Here is a 16,827-nt window from a genome sequence, read left to right as displayed (position 1 = left end):
TAGGAGCACATGACCTGACCTGAGATGACCTAACGGATCTTGTTTTCAAGTTCATCAATATGCTTAGGTTTACTCTTATACACTCTTACTCTTATAGGTTTACTTATAAGAGTAAGAGGCCATTCTGTCGATCCCCGACAGCCTGTCCATCACCCCTCCCTAACAGTCAAGGCAAAATGAGGTGGAGCACTGTTTGCATTAACATCAACTCTTGAGCGTTTCCCCATGCAGAAATTGTAGGCCACACAAAATTTTGCAACATTTCATGGTTCATGGCATCTCATATCAGATATGGTCCAATGATACGAGAAGTTATACTGCACCACACCATCACTTTCAGCTTGTTCTGCATTCTTTCAACTGCCTCCTGAAGATCTTTATCTGCTCAATAATAAGACTGTTATGTCGATTAACGAGCCCCAACCCTCTACATGAAACACAGCCTCGTCTGTCGAAAGAATGTTTTTGAACAGGTCTGGAAAATCTTCCTCCAATGCGAGCATCATTTCACAAAATTCAGCACACCTGTCCCAATCTTCCAGGAACAATTGCTACACATAATGTGGCTTCTGGGGTCAATATTGTAAGTATGGAGAACAACACACACAGTATGATGCGTTAAACCACTCTGTCTTGAGGCCTGCCGTGTGGATTTCGAAGGGCTTTGATCGAAAATCTCTTTCAGTTGATTCACATTTTCCTCTGACCTTGATGTCGACGGCCTACCGGATCTCTTGCTATCCACTACACTACCAGTCATCAATAACTTTTTCCGACAATTTTTGATTGTTTTTGGTTGTTGTTGTTATTTGGTTTTTAAGAGCATTAGCAACTAAGGCCATATTGCTCCGGGGATATGTGGTGGTCATTCCCTGACCTTTCCGCATCCTCCGTATTTGGTGGTGACGGGCTCGAACCCCAGTCTAATCAAGAAGCGTGTGCTATGCACTGCTGCTCCTGCCCACCTGGCTACAGAGGCACCATAGTTTTTGGATCCAAAACGGCATGCCTGCTATGTTGATTCCTCCACCACCGTTGGACAACTGAATGCCACATCTGATACCTGGTGGCAATTTTAGCTCTCTCCTCAATGGATAGTACACCGGCCATTTCTATGGGATTTCATAAGGATCTGAAACAATGTAAACAGCATAAGTAATCGCATACAAGACACAATAAAAACAACATACAGTTAATTCCAATACACGCATCACTTTACCGGATATAACAATTTAAAAATAGGGAGTAACTTCAACCCACCCTGTAGAAGCCAATTGAGAAAAACAGTGCCTGTGGAAGTATCTGTAGAAAAGGCATGCAGCAGAAACAGAACATCTATGAGACAGAGAGTGGAGAGAGTCTGTTAGAGATGAATCATTAATTAACCTAACTGCCCTCTTCTGAATGGAATCTAGAAGCCTAAGAGAGGTTTTGGGGGCACCACCCCACATGTGGGAACAATATTCCATGGTAGGGCAGATTTGCAATTTGTACAGAGTGAACAGCTGTTTAGAAGAAAAGTAATGCTGAGAACGAAAGAGAAAACCAAGTTTTTTAGAAGCAAAGGAAGCAATATTTGTAATGTGCTTGTGCTAAGAGAGATTAGAAGTCGGGTTAATCCCCAAAAGAGATATATCGTCTTGCCCAGAAATTGGAGTGTCACCAAAGATAAGCATAGGAACTGAAAAATCCTTTTTGCGAGATATAAGATAAGACTGAGTTTTAGAAGGATTGATATCAACTAAGTTGTCTTTGCCCCACTTGCGAATTACCTGGGGATTGGCATTTAAGGAATTGGTAGCAGATATTCGAGAAGTTGAAGCTGATTGAGCAGGGCAGGGTTTCTCAAAATGGAAAGTAGAATGCAATGTGCTATCATCAGCAAAACTATGGGTAGGATTTCCAGTCAATGAAAGAAGGTCATTAATATACAAGAGGAAAAGAGTGGGGGAAAAGAACTGAACCTTGGGGGACACCAGCATTAGTGGAGAAGTTGAAAGACAGAGAGCCATCTACCATCACCCTCAGTGAGCAGTCAGAGAGAAAACTGGATAACCAATTACAAAAAACTGTTGGCAAACCATAAGATGGAAGTTTGTTCAGAAGACCTTTATGCCAAACACAATCGAAAGCCTTTGAGATGTCAAGAGCAACTGCTTGTGTTTCACCGAACTTTTCCGTTGAATATGTCCATAAATGGGTAACATAAGTCAGAATATCACTAGTGGATCGACAGTGAGGGAATCCATATTGGTGATCATTGATAAGACAGATGGATTCTAGGTAGTTTTGAAGTTGGCGGTTAATTGATTTCTCCATTACTTTAGAAAGAATAGAAGTAATTTCAATGGGTCGATAACTGAATGGGAGGGATTTGTTACCCTTTTTAGGAACTGGCTGGATGAGCAAATTTCCAAGTAGAAGGAAAAACACCTTTGGAATAAGAAAGTGAAAAAAAGGTGGCAAAGAACAGGAGTAAGTTCAGGAGCACGGATTTTGAGAACAAGTGGAGAAATACCATCAGGACCTGGAGCTTTCTTAGCATCAAGATTCGTCAAAATTCTTTTGACGGAAGACCACAGGAGGCATTGAATGGAGAGTGTTGGGAATGGTGGTAGGTTTTTTACCAAGATCATTAATATATGAGTTGGAAGAAAAATGGAATGCTAGCAGGTCAGCTTTATCCTTAACTGAAGTGACAATAGAACCATCTTGTTTTGACAGAGGTGGGAGTAGAGATGGGCAAAAGTTGTGACCAATAGCTTTGGCAAGAGAACAGACTGCTTGGCTACCATTAGGGCAAGAAGCAAGTTTTTTTACTCTTAGCCTGTTCAAAATCTAGTTTGGACTGATTAATAACTGCTTTACAATTGTTGCAAGCCTTGGTGTAGGCAGAAAATGAAACTGAAGAATTGGAAACAAGCCAATTACGATATGCAATGTTCTTCTCTTGAACAGCCCTAGCACATTTATTGGAAAACCAAGCTTTAGATAAAGGACGAGATTTAAAAGTGGAGTGTGGAATAAAGGATACCATTCCTACAAGAATAATTTCACTGACACGATCTGAGCAAATGTTGACATCAGAAGTTTTGAAACAGTAATCCAACCAAGGAAAAGAAGAAAAGAAATCACGCAGGTCATCCCATTTTGCATTCTTGTAATGCCAAACAACACAAGGTTGGGATTAGCCATGATATAAAGGCTCCATTGGAGAAGAGACAATCACCAAATTGTGATCTGAGGTGCCTAAAGGACCACTCATTTCGACCGTGTACTTAGAAGGGTTGTTTGGGAAAAAAAGATCAAGTGTATTGGCTGTATGATTAGGATTCTTGTAGGTAAATGAACAATCTATGTGAGGTCAAAGAGCTCCAAGTGATTAGTGGAGTTGGGAGATCAGTAGAGACACAGATGAATTTGACAGACTGAGGTAGAGAGATTTTAAACCAGAGAAGGTTGAAAAGAGGAGATTCCAAATTACCAAGTCTCTGACAGGGAATATCAGAATGGACATATGCACAAGTACCACCTTTGAGATGAAAGGAATCATATAATTTGGGCAACTGTGAGATGAGCAGTGGTTGAATCAGCTGATAACTGAGATTCTGTCAGAAAAAGTACATGGAGTTTGGCAGACTGCAAGTGGAAATGGACATCGCTGAGATTAGAACTGAGACCACGTGTATTTGTGAAATGGACTAGGAAGCATTTGGGAGGTTTAGATCTTTTTCCAGATAAGCTAACTCTGTTTTAGTAGTATTCTCTGATTATTGTCATTAACCACCCATCCTGCCAAACTTTTGTATCAATTGGCAGGCTTTAACATTAAGTCTGATATGCTTTCATCAGTGTCACTAATAAATATTGAAAATAACAATTGGCCCTGCACTGAACCCTGGGTCACTTCACTAGTAACATTAGCCAAAGTAGAGTGGTGCACATTGATAACCACTCTGTCTTCTTCCACTCAACCATTGTTTTTTATCCATAGCAGTAACTTCCCCCTAATGTAAAGTGACCAGATGTCCCGGATTTCAGTCATTTGCTCTGCATTGCAGACTATCACATGAATCGTCCATACTTAATGACAAACATAATACAAATCATTTGCATTATGTTTGCCGAGAACAAATGGTACAACGGAAAGAGTTTTTTCAGTAATAAATAAGTTGTGGATGTCAACAAAAAAAAAAAAAAAATTTGACCGTAGAAATGCTGAAAGCAATACTACAAAATAATGAAGAATTATTAAGAAAAATTCACCCAGCAGAAAAATATATTTAATTATATTTTTTAATTTCTCTTGTTTTTATTGTTAAAAGAAGTATGTATCATTTCACAAAAAAAAAAAAACAATCTTTTTTCACTAAACAAAAATGAAAGTGATTAAAAACATAACCACTCTAATAATGTTTTTTTTTTGTTTTCCTTCTAATAACTATTTTTCTTAGTTCATGTCCTTCATGCTGTTTGTCATGTAGTGTAACACAAGGAGTACCTTTCCTGACCTAAAATATATTTCTAAATATCCTGTACATCATATTTATTATCCTGTTTTTATTTGATCTAAATTCAAAATGAAGACACAGCTTCTCTACAAGAGAAAATCACGATAAGTTAGCATTTGTCCAATTTTACAAATATTAGCAGGTCTCAATCATACAAGTTGTCTGTCCAACATGAGGGATAGCTATACTGAATTTCAGCCTTTCTGTGAAAAAAAAAAAAAAATATATATATAGACTATATTTGTTTTTTGTTTTTTTTAAGAAGATATATTTTATTTTATAAGTTTAGCTCAAAGAAGTATATGTATTTAATTTATATTTTGTATGTGAATTTTTTTTTATAAATAAAAAAATAAATTTTAAAAAATATGTGTGTATATTGTTTCTAAGGGGGGTGTAAAATCTCCCCCAACATTCCACATTGGAATACTAAGGATCTGGTCACTTTACCCTAATGCCACATTGCTCCAATTTGTAAAGCAGTCTTTTATGTGCAAAAGTATCAAAGGTTTTTCTGAAATTAATTATATGATTATAAAATATTTTCATCTAGTTCCTTTTTTACTGTATCATAATATGCATGCAATCAGATTTGTCAAATAAGATCACCCCTTAAAAAATCCATTCTATGATTGCTTTATAACTGCATTTCTGTCAAAACGGCCCTGCATTACTTTAACCAGTGACTCCATTATTTTTCCCCTGGAACAGAAGTTAGGATTACATGCCTGCCTGTAATTATTCACTTCACCCTTTGATCCCCCTTTGTGGGTTGTGGATACATCCAGACATTTCCAGGTCCATAAGGACCCTGATGCACAATGAAACTCCCATAACCAACCAACCATAAGGTCCTCCAGTGGGGTGTGAACTTTTATGGTCTGAAAAAAGAAATGATGAGGAGATACTTATAATTGTAACTAATGCCACTCCATAAATAGTTTTTGGCAGCAAATTCACTGAAAGTGTTCTAACTGAACCAGACACATAATTTGTTTGGCACATACTCTGAATCATGTTGTGAAGGTGATAAAATAATTTGAATAATTTAATTTCACCTGCCAAAGAAGTTTTCTTGAAGTCACAAGACTCACATCAAGTCTTGTGCCTGTCGTTGGTTTACAACCCTCTTCATTTATGTGCAGTGGGATACTTGATTTGAATATGGTTCATTTCATCATCAGAACATTGATGCTATCAAGGAAATAATTTTTGCGATATGATGTGAGTGATACTATTTGTAATGTTGATGCCCAGAATGCAATATGAAATTCAAATCAAAACTAGCTATTGTTGAGACACACGGCACTATGCACTTCTTTCATTACTGTGGACACTGTTCATCACAAATCTTACAGTCAGAAATAGGCAAATATAAAACTAAATTTGCAAGAAAAAAATGGAGGCCATTTCCAGCAGTCTGGTTTCCAAAGAGTGGTATCAAATCAACAAGATTCTGGACAGCACCATTATAGTGCATCGTTTTGGTGAGTCTCCATTGTTAGCACCATGCTACAAATACTGTCCTATCATATCTTTTCATTTTGAAAGATTTTTATTTGTTTACAGACATTCTCTCTCTCTCTCTCTCTCTCTCTCTCTCACACACACACACACACACACACACACACACACACACACAACTTATAATTAAAGGAAAACATGAAGAATAGACAGATAGAATTCCAATTTTAAAAAATGTATTTTGCAGGAACAGATTTCTACAGAAAGTTTAAATGTTGTTGGCCATCTAGATAAAGAGTCTCTTGAATATTTTATTCCAGGAAGAAAATATTGCATTAGAAAAAAGTACTTTATTTCAAACAACTTAGAAATTGATTCGCTGACTGGGCTAGCCAGGTAGGTAAAGTGCCTGCCTGGCAACCCAAAGGTTGCAGATTCAAATCCTGCCTCGGGCTTGGATCAGAGTAAAAATGCAAAAACTTTGGGAGGTGCATTATGGCCACAGAAGCTGATGCGCTAACAACTAACAAAAAAAAAAAAAAAAAAGAAAGAAAGAAACAGATTCGTGTCAGCTATTATACCATATTTTGATACAATAGTTCTTACTTTATCATGCTAATTTATAACAGACAACAGTCTTATATAGCCAGACTTGACTTTCACTGCAAGGATCATATTTCATCTCTGCCAAAAGCTGATTCATAGTATTTAAAGCAGTCAATTTCACTGATTCGATAATATGACTTATAACAGTACTTGTTAATATTCAACTACAGTTACACTTATAGAGAACAGGAAAGTATTAGCACCAGATATGAAAACCAAAAAATACAAAAGCATTAGTTTCAAAAAGAAGATAAAGTTTAAGTGAAATGGAAAGACAAAAGAACTGTACTGAAGTATGTATTTTACACTATATTTGTTAAATTGGAATATTTATGAAAGTTCACAATGATGCTTAATGAGTCTATCTCATATCCATTGTAGCTAGCACTTTTGAAGATTTCTCTTTGTAAAACCACAAGGTCTCAGTGAATGAAAGTGCTCAATAGATATGACATTTCAATAACACACAGTAAACCCCACCATAATGCTGGGTTGAGGCACTAAGTCCACTATATTATAACAACTAACCTTGATCACAACACTCTTCAGTCAGAGCTGTACATGGTCAAATGGTGGATGTAGGATGTTTGTGATGCACACACAAATTAGCATTAGCATTATCTGAGTATTTCAGTCTGCATAAAGACTAAACCTGTGACAGACACTAAAATAGCAAAGTATCCCCTGTATGTGTGAAACCATGCAGTCTCTGTATGTCTATGTTTGTTTGAGAAGCCACATTATTTGCATGGCATTGAAAACAGATATGTCACTTAAGATGTCCGTACTATTGAGGATCCCCCACTTTCAACATTGGGAATCACACCACAATAGCATGAATTCAGAAATGGTGGATTATAATCCTCCCCAACTCTGTTAATGTTGGGCCTTGTATTGTTCATATTGGTGGCTTTGCTGATCATTTTCAGTAATCTTTGTTAACTAGTAATTTTTTTTGCAAATATAATGAATTTGTTGCAAATAGTATATTTATGCACACCCCATGGTGTGATCAGCGAGGAAAATAATTTTAATGTACTCAAGCAGAAAAATTTAATTCTACTCAAGCAGTCCAAGAGTGGACAAATCCTGCACCCACTGGTTTAAATCTCTGGCTTCCATATAGTTCTGTGCCATGCAAACAGAGTACACAATGCAGAGATGGGGGAATCCCCCAGTGCCATTGGACAACTAACACACTTTATACACTTTACCCACTGGAAGTAGTGCCATTCCGGTAGGTGCCAGCAATCTCGTAGTTAAGACAGCCCACGTCTCAACTACCAGCAAAAAAAAAAAAATTAATAATAACAAGAAGAAAAAAATAAGAAATAAAATTATAAAAATAAAAATATAGGGAGAGTGGAAAGATACAATTACTGGGAATGACCAAGAGACCAAGAAACTTTCAGGTTAATAAAAAAAAATACATACATCTTTCTTAGGAAGAACACTTCTAAAGCAAACTCTTGCAGTGCTTTAAAATTGTTCCTAGAGATGATAAACACTTTTTCTTGCCCAGGAATAACAGGACAAGTGGAAAATTGCCATTGTCTAAAGGCCTTGTATGCAGGACAATTGAAAACAGTATGGGCATCATCTTCAAGAAGCCCACAGAAATGGAGAGGAGTTGTAGATAAATTAAAAAACAAAAGCTTTATATTAATAGAACCATAATGAGAAAGTAAGTAACAGATGAACAGATGTGTTAAAATGGTTAGCCATTTTAAAGTTGCCTTACTAAAAATTGAAGCAGTAGGAAAGATTTGATAAGTGATTCTTCCTCTAGAGGAAATGGACCATCATTCCTGCCAGTGAGAGATCATAATTTGAAAAGTTTTTTCAGTTTTTGGATATGCTTCCAGATCAATCCAAATACCATTGAATTCAACTGAATGGTTGTTCTGAATCTAGCATGAAAGCCCTCTGAAGGCTAAATGAAGACCAAGAGGAAGGGTGCCAGCAAGAATAGCATGAACAAAAACACGAAAGGAACACTGAATTGAATTCAGCTTAGACCAGGCTCTAACCCCATAAGTGGCAATGGAAAGAACAACTGCCTTATACATTAAAGGAAGAGTTTTTGCGCTAAGTTCCCACTCCTGTCTGGAAATATGAACAAACATACCAGAGAATTTTTTGATTTTTTTTTTTTTTTTTTTTTGTCAAGTGCATGATGTGTGGTAAGAAGGTGAACCAGTTATCAATTTTAAGACATAAATATTTCATTCTTGTAACAAAAGGAATGAATTTATTATTAATCTGACAAGAGGGAAGCCTTTTCATCAGAAAGATATCCTTTAAAAACTATCACGCAAGTCTTGCAAGTTGAAATTTTCAATTTGTTAACAGAACCTAATTGTAGAAGTCAAACAGAATTTTATTAGCAGTAGTTTTAAGCTGAGCCCTGAAATTGCCATAGAAAGATTGTTAGCAAAAACAAGTGACAATTAAGATTTATATCCATTTAAAAGCCATTGGTTTAAAACTAGGTATCATAGAAAGGAGCCCAAAACAGAGCCCTGAGTACAGCCACAAAATACTGATCTAGTTATAGTGTGAAAGTTTGAAGCAACTATGCCAAAATGACTGGAGAAATAGTCCTGAAAAGTGAAGTAAAGCTGTTTTGGACATTGGAGAAGGCAAAAACATTCGAGGATGCTTTTCCACCAGAGGGAATCAAAAGCGCCAGTAAAGTTGATAAACACAACAAAAGGCCTAATGTAGCCGAGTGGTCAGGAGCGGGAGTGCCTCGCACGCATTCCTCGAGTGGACCGGGGTTCAAGCCCGTGACTACTAAATATGATAAATATTTGTATTGACGATTTATTGTAAACTCTACTGACCTTGGTTGTCGTGCGGGAGTATAAACAGAAAATAAAATAATATGAACATGTATGAATAACGAGATGAATTAACCTCATGAACTCAGCCAAAGCATCCTTGGTGTCAGAACCTGGGAAAAAACCAAACTGATTATTAGCAAGACAATTCTTTTGCAATAACAAGGTAAAAAGTCTAAAGGAGAGGGATCTCTTAAATTTTTTTTCCAAAATAGACAAGAGAGTAATAGGCCTATAGGAATGAGGTGAAGAAGGAAGTTTAACAGGCTTTGTAGAATTTTCAACAAGGCAGATTTCCAAAATATAGGGAAAAAACCCTGAGAAAGACCTTCGTTATGAAGGTCAACTAACAGATCAGGACTTATGGGATATAGTTGAATTATGGATTCACCCTCAATGGCATCAAAACCTGGACATTTATTTAGTTAACTCTTAGAACTGCAGCCTTTATATCTCAAGAGTAAATAATTCCATAGACAAATCTGGTGAATATAAGGCATTGAGTTGTGTAATCCTAAGATGTGCTGGATGATCGGCAGGCAAGTCATCAGTAGGGAAAAGAGAGTCGAGAATGATATTGACAGTGTCATGCCAATATCATTCTTGATATTGAATGGACTCAACATTATTAGAGATTACAGTGTTGTAAATGGCAGGAGATATCATCCTGTTTCTTGATGTTTTATATATTAATCCCCAAGGATCCTTATCTTCTATACTAGAGACCAATTTTTGCCAAGAGGAAATCACAGATTGAATAACAGCTTTTAAGATATGCTTTCTTAAGATCACGGTAAATTTCCTTCAGCTTCACCAAGAGGCTCTGTGGCACTGATCGTTTTCAAAAGCTTCAGAACTCCACCAACAGTTAATCTTAGGATAGAGATTTACCTCTACACCAAAAAGATTTTTTGGTTTAAAGTTAGTAGTTTTGGTAATTAGAGAGATAGCCTCTCTATTCATGGCATACAAGAATAGAGAGGCTATCTCAGAAGCAGTTACCTCATTAGAAAATTTCATCATAGTGACTAAATTTGATGCAAGAACAGAAGAAAATTTATCCCAATTCATATTTTTAAAAGAATGTGAAAGGATTTCAAAGGTAGAAATGTAAAATCACTGGAGTGATGAGGTAAAATTGCAGTGAAACAATCATCAGATGTAGTTTTATCATCAATTATGTCCCAGGAACTAATAAATGGGTATAAAGAATTGGAAGAAAGGGAAACATCTATATTTGATGAACCTTGTATTATTTGGAACATAGATGGCATATTGGGACCATTAAGAACATTTAATTGATGTTGAAGAATGAAAATCATCTAAAAGTAGTCTTCTTTTAGATGATTTTCTGGAAATAAATATAAAGGAAAGTTGTTTCAGAAAATGGAATTTGAATGAATAAATGATGAAGAAGAAAAATTGGTTCTGTGAGTTTGAAGTTGGACAGCAAAAAGGATGTTGACTGGTTGCGGCATGTGTTTGCCGCAAGCAGTTCAATCAATTCAGAAGAACAGTGCCCATAGATGTATCTATAGAAAAGGCATGCAGTAGAAACAGAATGTCTATGAGACAGTAAGTGGAGTGACTCTGTTAGAGATGAGTCATTAATTAATCTAACTGCCCTCTTTTGAATGGAATTTAGAAGCTCAAGAGAGGTTTTGGGGGAACTGCCCAGATGTGGGAAAAACATTCCATGGTAGGGCAGACTTGTGATTTGTACAGAGTGAACAGCTGTTTGAAAGAAAAGAAATGAAGACAGCAAGAGAAAACCTGGTTTTTTAGATGCAGAGAAGCAATATTTGTAATGGGCCACATATATTTGTGGAATGAATGAAGTGTTTGGGAGGTTTAGATGTTTTCACAGATAAGTTTGCTCTATTAGTTTGACAATTCATGGTGTATTCAGTAGTAAGAAAAGGTGAGTGGGGGACATGCTGTATGAAGTAATGAAATTTTTGGATATGGCATACACATCGTAAGAATATACCCAGCTCCTTGGCATAACATGGCCTCGACAATGCCCCCTGCATACACACTACTTGGACTCCCTCAAGTCACTATCTGGCAGAGTAGAGGCAGCAAGATTAAACACTAGCTGATCTGGAAGCCCCCCTAGAGAGTTACCAATAGGTTCAGTCCAGTGTACTAACGAGTGGCTAGTCTGTGAACACCATTTTAGAGTTGTACCCTCAAAATGTAAGGAAAATCAGATCTTGCCATGATGTCCATCATAACCTGAAAAGACATCAATCATACTGCATGATGGAAGAGCTGGGGGATGGTTTACTGGAGCTTTGCCATGGAGACTGAACATGAGTTCTACCACTTCAAGCCTCCAATAAGCAAAGTGGTGGTATTTCACTGGTTGATGATAGTCATCCACCACTTAGTATTGCCTGGTAACACAAAGGGGTGGCATCCCTCCATGTGGTGTGGGCGGCACATCTCAACCTCTGCTTACATTGGTTCGCACCTGGATGGTCACCCACATTGTGCTAGGTGTCGTATTTCAGGACTTGCACATGGGAGGTTATACCCAGGGTTATTTAATATTCTCACCATTGTGAAGGTGCAAGCAGAGGATTTGGCTGTCATAGACCAACTAGACTTCGCCAAAATTAGGTCCACTTCGCTTGAGTGTCACCCGAATATCAGTTCCATCAGCATTTTAGACCTCCATGTAGCAAGTACAGCTTGGCATATCTGAGAGAATGTCTGCAACACTATAAAGGACCATTTGAGGCCTATATTAATAAAATCAACTCGACTACTTTCTATAATCAGTACAAAGCCCAAAAGTTCTATGGATTTAATAACATTTCAAATTCCTCACTGATCATAAAAAATTTAACCTAAAATCATTCTGTTCTTTAAACAGAATTATTTTAGGTAGGAAGGACAGTTAATAACAAGAATTAGACCATTTTTCTTCAAAATGCTATTAAATGTAAAGGAACAGAAATCTAGGAGTAACAAGCATTAGCATTAGCAGAGGCATACGATGCAAGAAAGCAAGCTTATGCAGCATCAGCCAAAAAAAAAAAAAAAAAAACCTCCCATTTTGCCCCTCCATTGTTCCAAATTGCCTGTCCAGCTCAGCCTTAAATTTATTTAGGTTATCAACTTCCACAACAAAAGTGTTGTGGAAGTTGAACAGACTTTCATCTTTATGGAAGTCTGTTCCACCAATCAACTACCCGTTGTCTAAAGGCAACGGGTAGTTGCCTTTAGACAACGGGTTCCTATCAAGGAATCAAAATACCAAAATACCCATGACCAAAAAAGTTTGCATAACATTGGCCTACATCATCCAAAGTCAACTGTTGGTGGCATTATCATGAACTAATTACATTACCATAGTACCAGTAGGGCCATGCAAAAGGTGGATGTGAATGCACTGCACCAGGGTCCCCAATCGAGGGAGACATCATAGTCTCAACATAAATAAACAAGGCCCCTTAATCCCTTTTGCATCCGGGCCCCCAAGTACCTTTGCACATCCCTGAGTACCAGCATTCAGGTTAAATAATAACCTGTCTCTTACAAGCTCTCCCACTGTCTCATAGATATCCAGTTTCTGCTGTTTGCCTTTCATATACTTCCATGGATACTGTTCGTCTGAATTTGCAGTTGTAATTCCACCGCTCTCTTCCAAACCATTCAGAACATGTGCTTCAACCCCCAACATTTATTCCCTATTCAACTTCAACCTCACAGAATTAACTTTTCATCTTCCTCATTTACCATTTTTGCCTCTGTTGGAACCTTCTGAAAATTATAATCTACAGAAATTTCAAGATATCTTCTGTTTTCTCAGTCTTAAACCCATATGGTACTAAAGTACTACAGGCTTTTATACACACACATACGCTCCTATTTTCATAGTGTTCTGGACCTTCCTAGATAAGCAAGTAACTCAGAATGGTATATAAAGAAGACATATGAGCCACACAAGTTAGTTGTTCTCATCTTGGCACATAAGAGTCAATCTGACTGATTTTAAGAGGGGTGTTATTGTCAAATGTCAATTGCTTGTTGATTTGTGCAATTGCCTACATCATCCAATGTCAACTGTTAGCATTAGTAGAGGCATACGATGCAAGAAAGCAAGCTTATGCAGCATCAGCCAAAAAAAAAAAAAAAAACCGCTCCCATTTCACCCCTCCATTCGTTCCAAATACCTGTCCAGCTCAGCCTTAAATTTATTCAGGCTGTAAACTTCCACAACAGAAGATGGAAGTCTGTTCCACCAATCAACTATTTGAACTATCGGTGATGTTATCACAAAATAGAAATCTGACAATACCAGCACTCTCCAGCAGCACATACACACACATGAAGAACATAGCAGCTCATGCTGACCTCAAACCCTGATGTTCCCTACAATAACAACAACCCCTGTTGAGGTCTGTAGACCTCAACAGGGGTTGTTGTAGCAAACACACTACGTTTCTGTGTAGACCTGTGTGTGAACACACGACATGTGGAGCTCCATAGCTCAGTTTCTTCACGTTGGAGCATCAGCACACAAGACATCACCAACAACCAGTAATCATGATTTTAAGAGTCCAGGAAATCAGAATATCCAGGATAGAAAGGGAAGGACGATGATGTCATTAAAGAGCAACTGACCCATGATTGGTCAATCAGTAAACCCCACCCTACCCTCCAAAAACCGATTCTCTTGTAATTGTATAAATTAATCTTAATTCCTAAATATAAGGGGGAGAAAAAAGATTTTTTTTTTTTTTCTATATTCCAAATAGATTTTTTTTTTTTTTTTATGAGAACCCCAAACACGAGAGGTATTAGAACCTATAGTACTTAGTACCGTGCTTGAGTACTAAGTACTATAAGATGCAATCAAAGCACATTCTGTATCCCTCCCTATTTATATTTATCGTCCTACCATTAATTTTCTTATATACATAGCTTCTCTAATAACTTTTCCTTTGATAAACTCCCCCCCCCCCCATTATTTGAATTTTTTTTTTTTTTTTTCATTAAAAGTGTGGGAACATTCATAAGCATGTTCAACTACTACCTCAAATGTCCTAGTGTTCCTTTGAGAGCAGTGAGAGTGGGTTCCCCATATGTCTGTATATAAAATTATCCCATCTAATTCAGAATCTGGGTATTTCAAATTCAAAGATAGGATAGGCTGCCTGTCTTTGCAGACAGGCTGCCAGGACAGCTTATGGAATTTGTCAAGGATGTACAGGAATTTTTCAAGCAAGGATGAGGAGGTGATTATCCCATTGTATAAGGCAATGGTTAGGCCACACCTTGAGTACTTGCATACAGGTCTAGAACCCTCATTTGTTGTAGGATGCAGATCTGTTGGAATGTGAATGGGGCAAAGGATTAGGGAGGGAAACAAAAGGATACTCTTACCAAAAGAGCTTTCAGTTCTGCAAATTGCAGCATCTGGAAACTATGCATCTGCAAGGAGATCTGATTGAGGAGTTTAAGGCTTTGAATGGATTGAGCAAGCTAAATGCTGATGGCATCCTTCCTCTTGCTCAGACAACACACATGAGGGACATAAATTTAAATTGAGGACAGATTGTTGCAGGATAGATATACAGAAGTTTGCATTCAGCCAGTTGGTAGTTAATTGCTGGAATTCTTCCATCTGGTGCTGTAGGAGTGGGTAGTTTGAATAAATTTAAGTTCCGGCATCCCCCACACCATACTTCTCTTTCAACCCATGCATGGTACTAAGTACTATAGGTTTTGATACCTTTTGTGTTTGGGGTTTTCATAAAAAAAAAAAAAAAAAAGATGAAGCTAGAAAATTATTAGAGGGGTTGTACGTGTGATGCCAGAAGTGTTTTTTTTTTTCGTCCAATGCTATATAAGCTTGTGCCTCTTGTATCATTTGCTACTGCTAATTCCAATGCTAAAGGATTTAATCAAAAGAAAAATTAAGCCATGTACATAAGAAAATTTAAAAACAGGATGATAAATAGAAATATATGGAGGGATATAGGTCCAGTATGGTTACATCTATTTGGCAACAGACTATAAATAAAAAAGAAATCAATTTTTTTTTTTTTTTTTTTTTTTTAAATCAGTATATATAATTACAAAAGAGCTAATCTTTAGAGCAGGGGTTCTTAACCTTTTTACGATTACAGATCCCCAATGGATTGCCACCAAATATGTCCCCATATCCCCTTCGCCAGATTGTTGAAAATCACCAGTCCAATAAGGCACCATTATGACTTCAAAAGATGTCAATAGCTTGGTTTACATATGAATAGCTAGGAACATAACAGTTGAAAGAAAATCATAAGGATTTTATCATATTTATTTATATAAAAATGACAAATCACAAATACACATGCTAGCTACAACTAGTGAGATTTTTGCTGTTTTTGTGCAATCAAAACATGGAATCAAGGTACAGTTACTGACAATGTTACCCACATGTCATCTGACGCATGAAGTCGATTTCTCCACTTTGATTCCAGGTTCAATAATGCAGAGAATCCTGTTACACAGAAATAAGTAGTTGTGAAGGGAACCAAACATTCATTGCCCTCATCGCCATGCTAGGGTATGCTGCAATCTGCTTGATGTCCAGCTCAGCCTTTTCGAAATTAGCTTTCTTTCTTGGGTCTTGGAAATCAATGAGATCATCCTTTGCTGAATCGTTGTCACTCATCATAGATACATCAAATGAGAAAGGGTTCATGATCAAAACAGATTCCATGATAAGATCATTAATATCTGAGAAGTAACCATCAAAATTTGTACCCAGGACTTCCAAATGGTTCTTGACTTCTTGAAGTATTTTCGCAGGCAATGTTTCACCATCTCCACTAAGGATATCATGAAGGATTGGAAAGTTTGCTAGGTTTCCGTTTTCAACATGGCGACTCCAAATAGTTACTTTCCTCATAAATGCCACAAGCTTTCCCCTGGCATGAATAATATCCACATCCCTTCCCTGCATCGACATGTTCAAATCATTGAGAAGACTGAAAATATCAGCCAGATATCCCAGGTTAACAATAAAATGTTCATCTTCAAAATGATTTGCAAGAAGGGATTGTTGATGCTTGAGGAATTTAAAAATTTCATCCTGTAGTTCCACTACAATTGCAAAAACACGGCCACGACTTAGCCAATGTACCTCTGTGTGGTACAGTAAAACACTATGTTCTGCTCAAATCTCATCACACAATGTTTGAAATAGCTGATGATTTAATGCACATCCACAAATAAAGTTGACTGTTTGCACAACTATTCCATCACTTCTTTAAGTTTCATTGGCAATGTTTTGGATGCAAAAGCTTAGAGATGTAGAACACAGTGTGTGATCAACACATGTGGAGCATTTTCCTTGACCAGAGCAATGAATCCAGAGTGCTTGCTAATCATGGCAGGAGCTC

General features: G+C 37.2%; 1 protein-coding gene across 1 annotated transcript; it reads right to left on the bottom strand.

Moving 5' to 3' along the window:
- Window positions 1-15,926: 15,926 nt before the first annotated feature.
- Window positions 15,927-16,394, bottom strand: LOC150076251 (protein ZBED8-like). The gene has a single exon (XM_090387298.1). It carries the CDS (start codon window positions 16,392-16,394, stop codon window positions 15,927-15,929), a length of 468 nt encoding a protein of 155 aa, XP_090243424.1.
- Window positions 16,395-16,827: the final 433 nt, after the last annotated feature.

This window comes from Mastigoproctus giganteus, chromosome 13, assembly GCF_048544385.1.
Source record: "Mastigoproctus giganteus isolate SK-2022 chromosome 13, ASM4854438v1, whole genome shotgun sequence".
Lineage (NCBI taxonomy): Eukaryota > Metazoa > Arthropoda > Arachnida > Uropygi > Thelyphonidae > Mastigoproctus > Mastigoproctus giganteus.
Note: the sequence above shows the minus strand (reverse complement) of the source record. Positions and strands in the feature narration are given on the sequence as shown.

Coding starts and splice junctions, on each gene's coding strand:
- LOC150076251 (XM_090387298.1), bottom strand. CDS start 16,394: ATGTCGATGCAGGGAAGGGATGTGGATATTATTCATGCCAGGGGAAAG.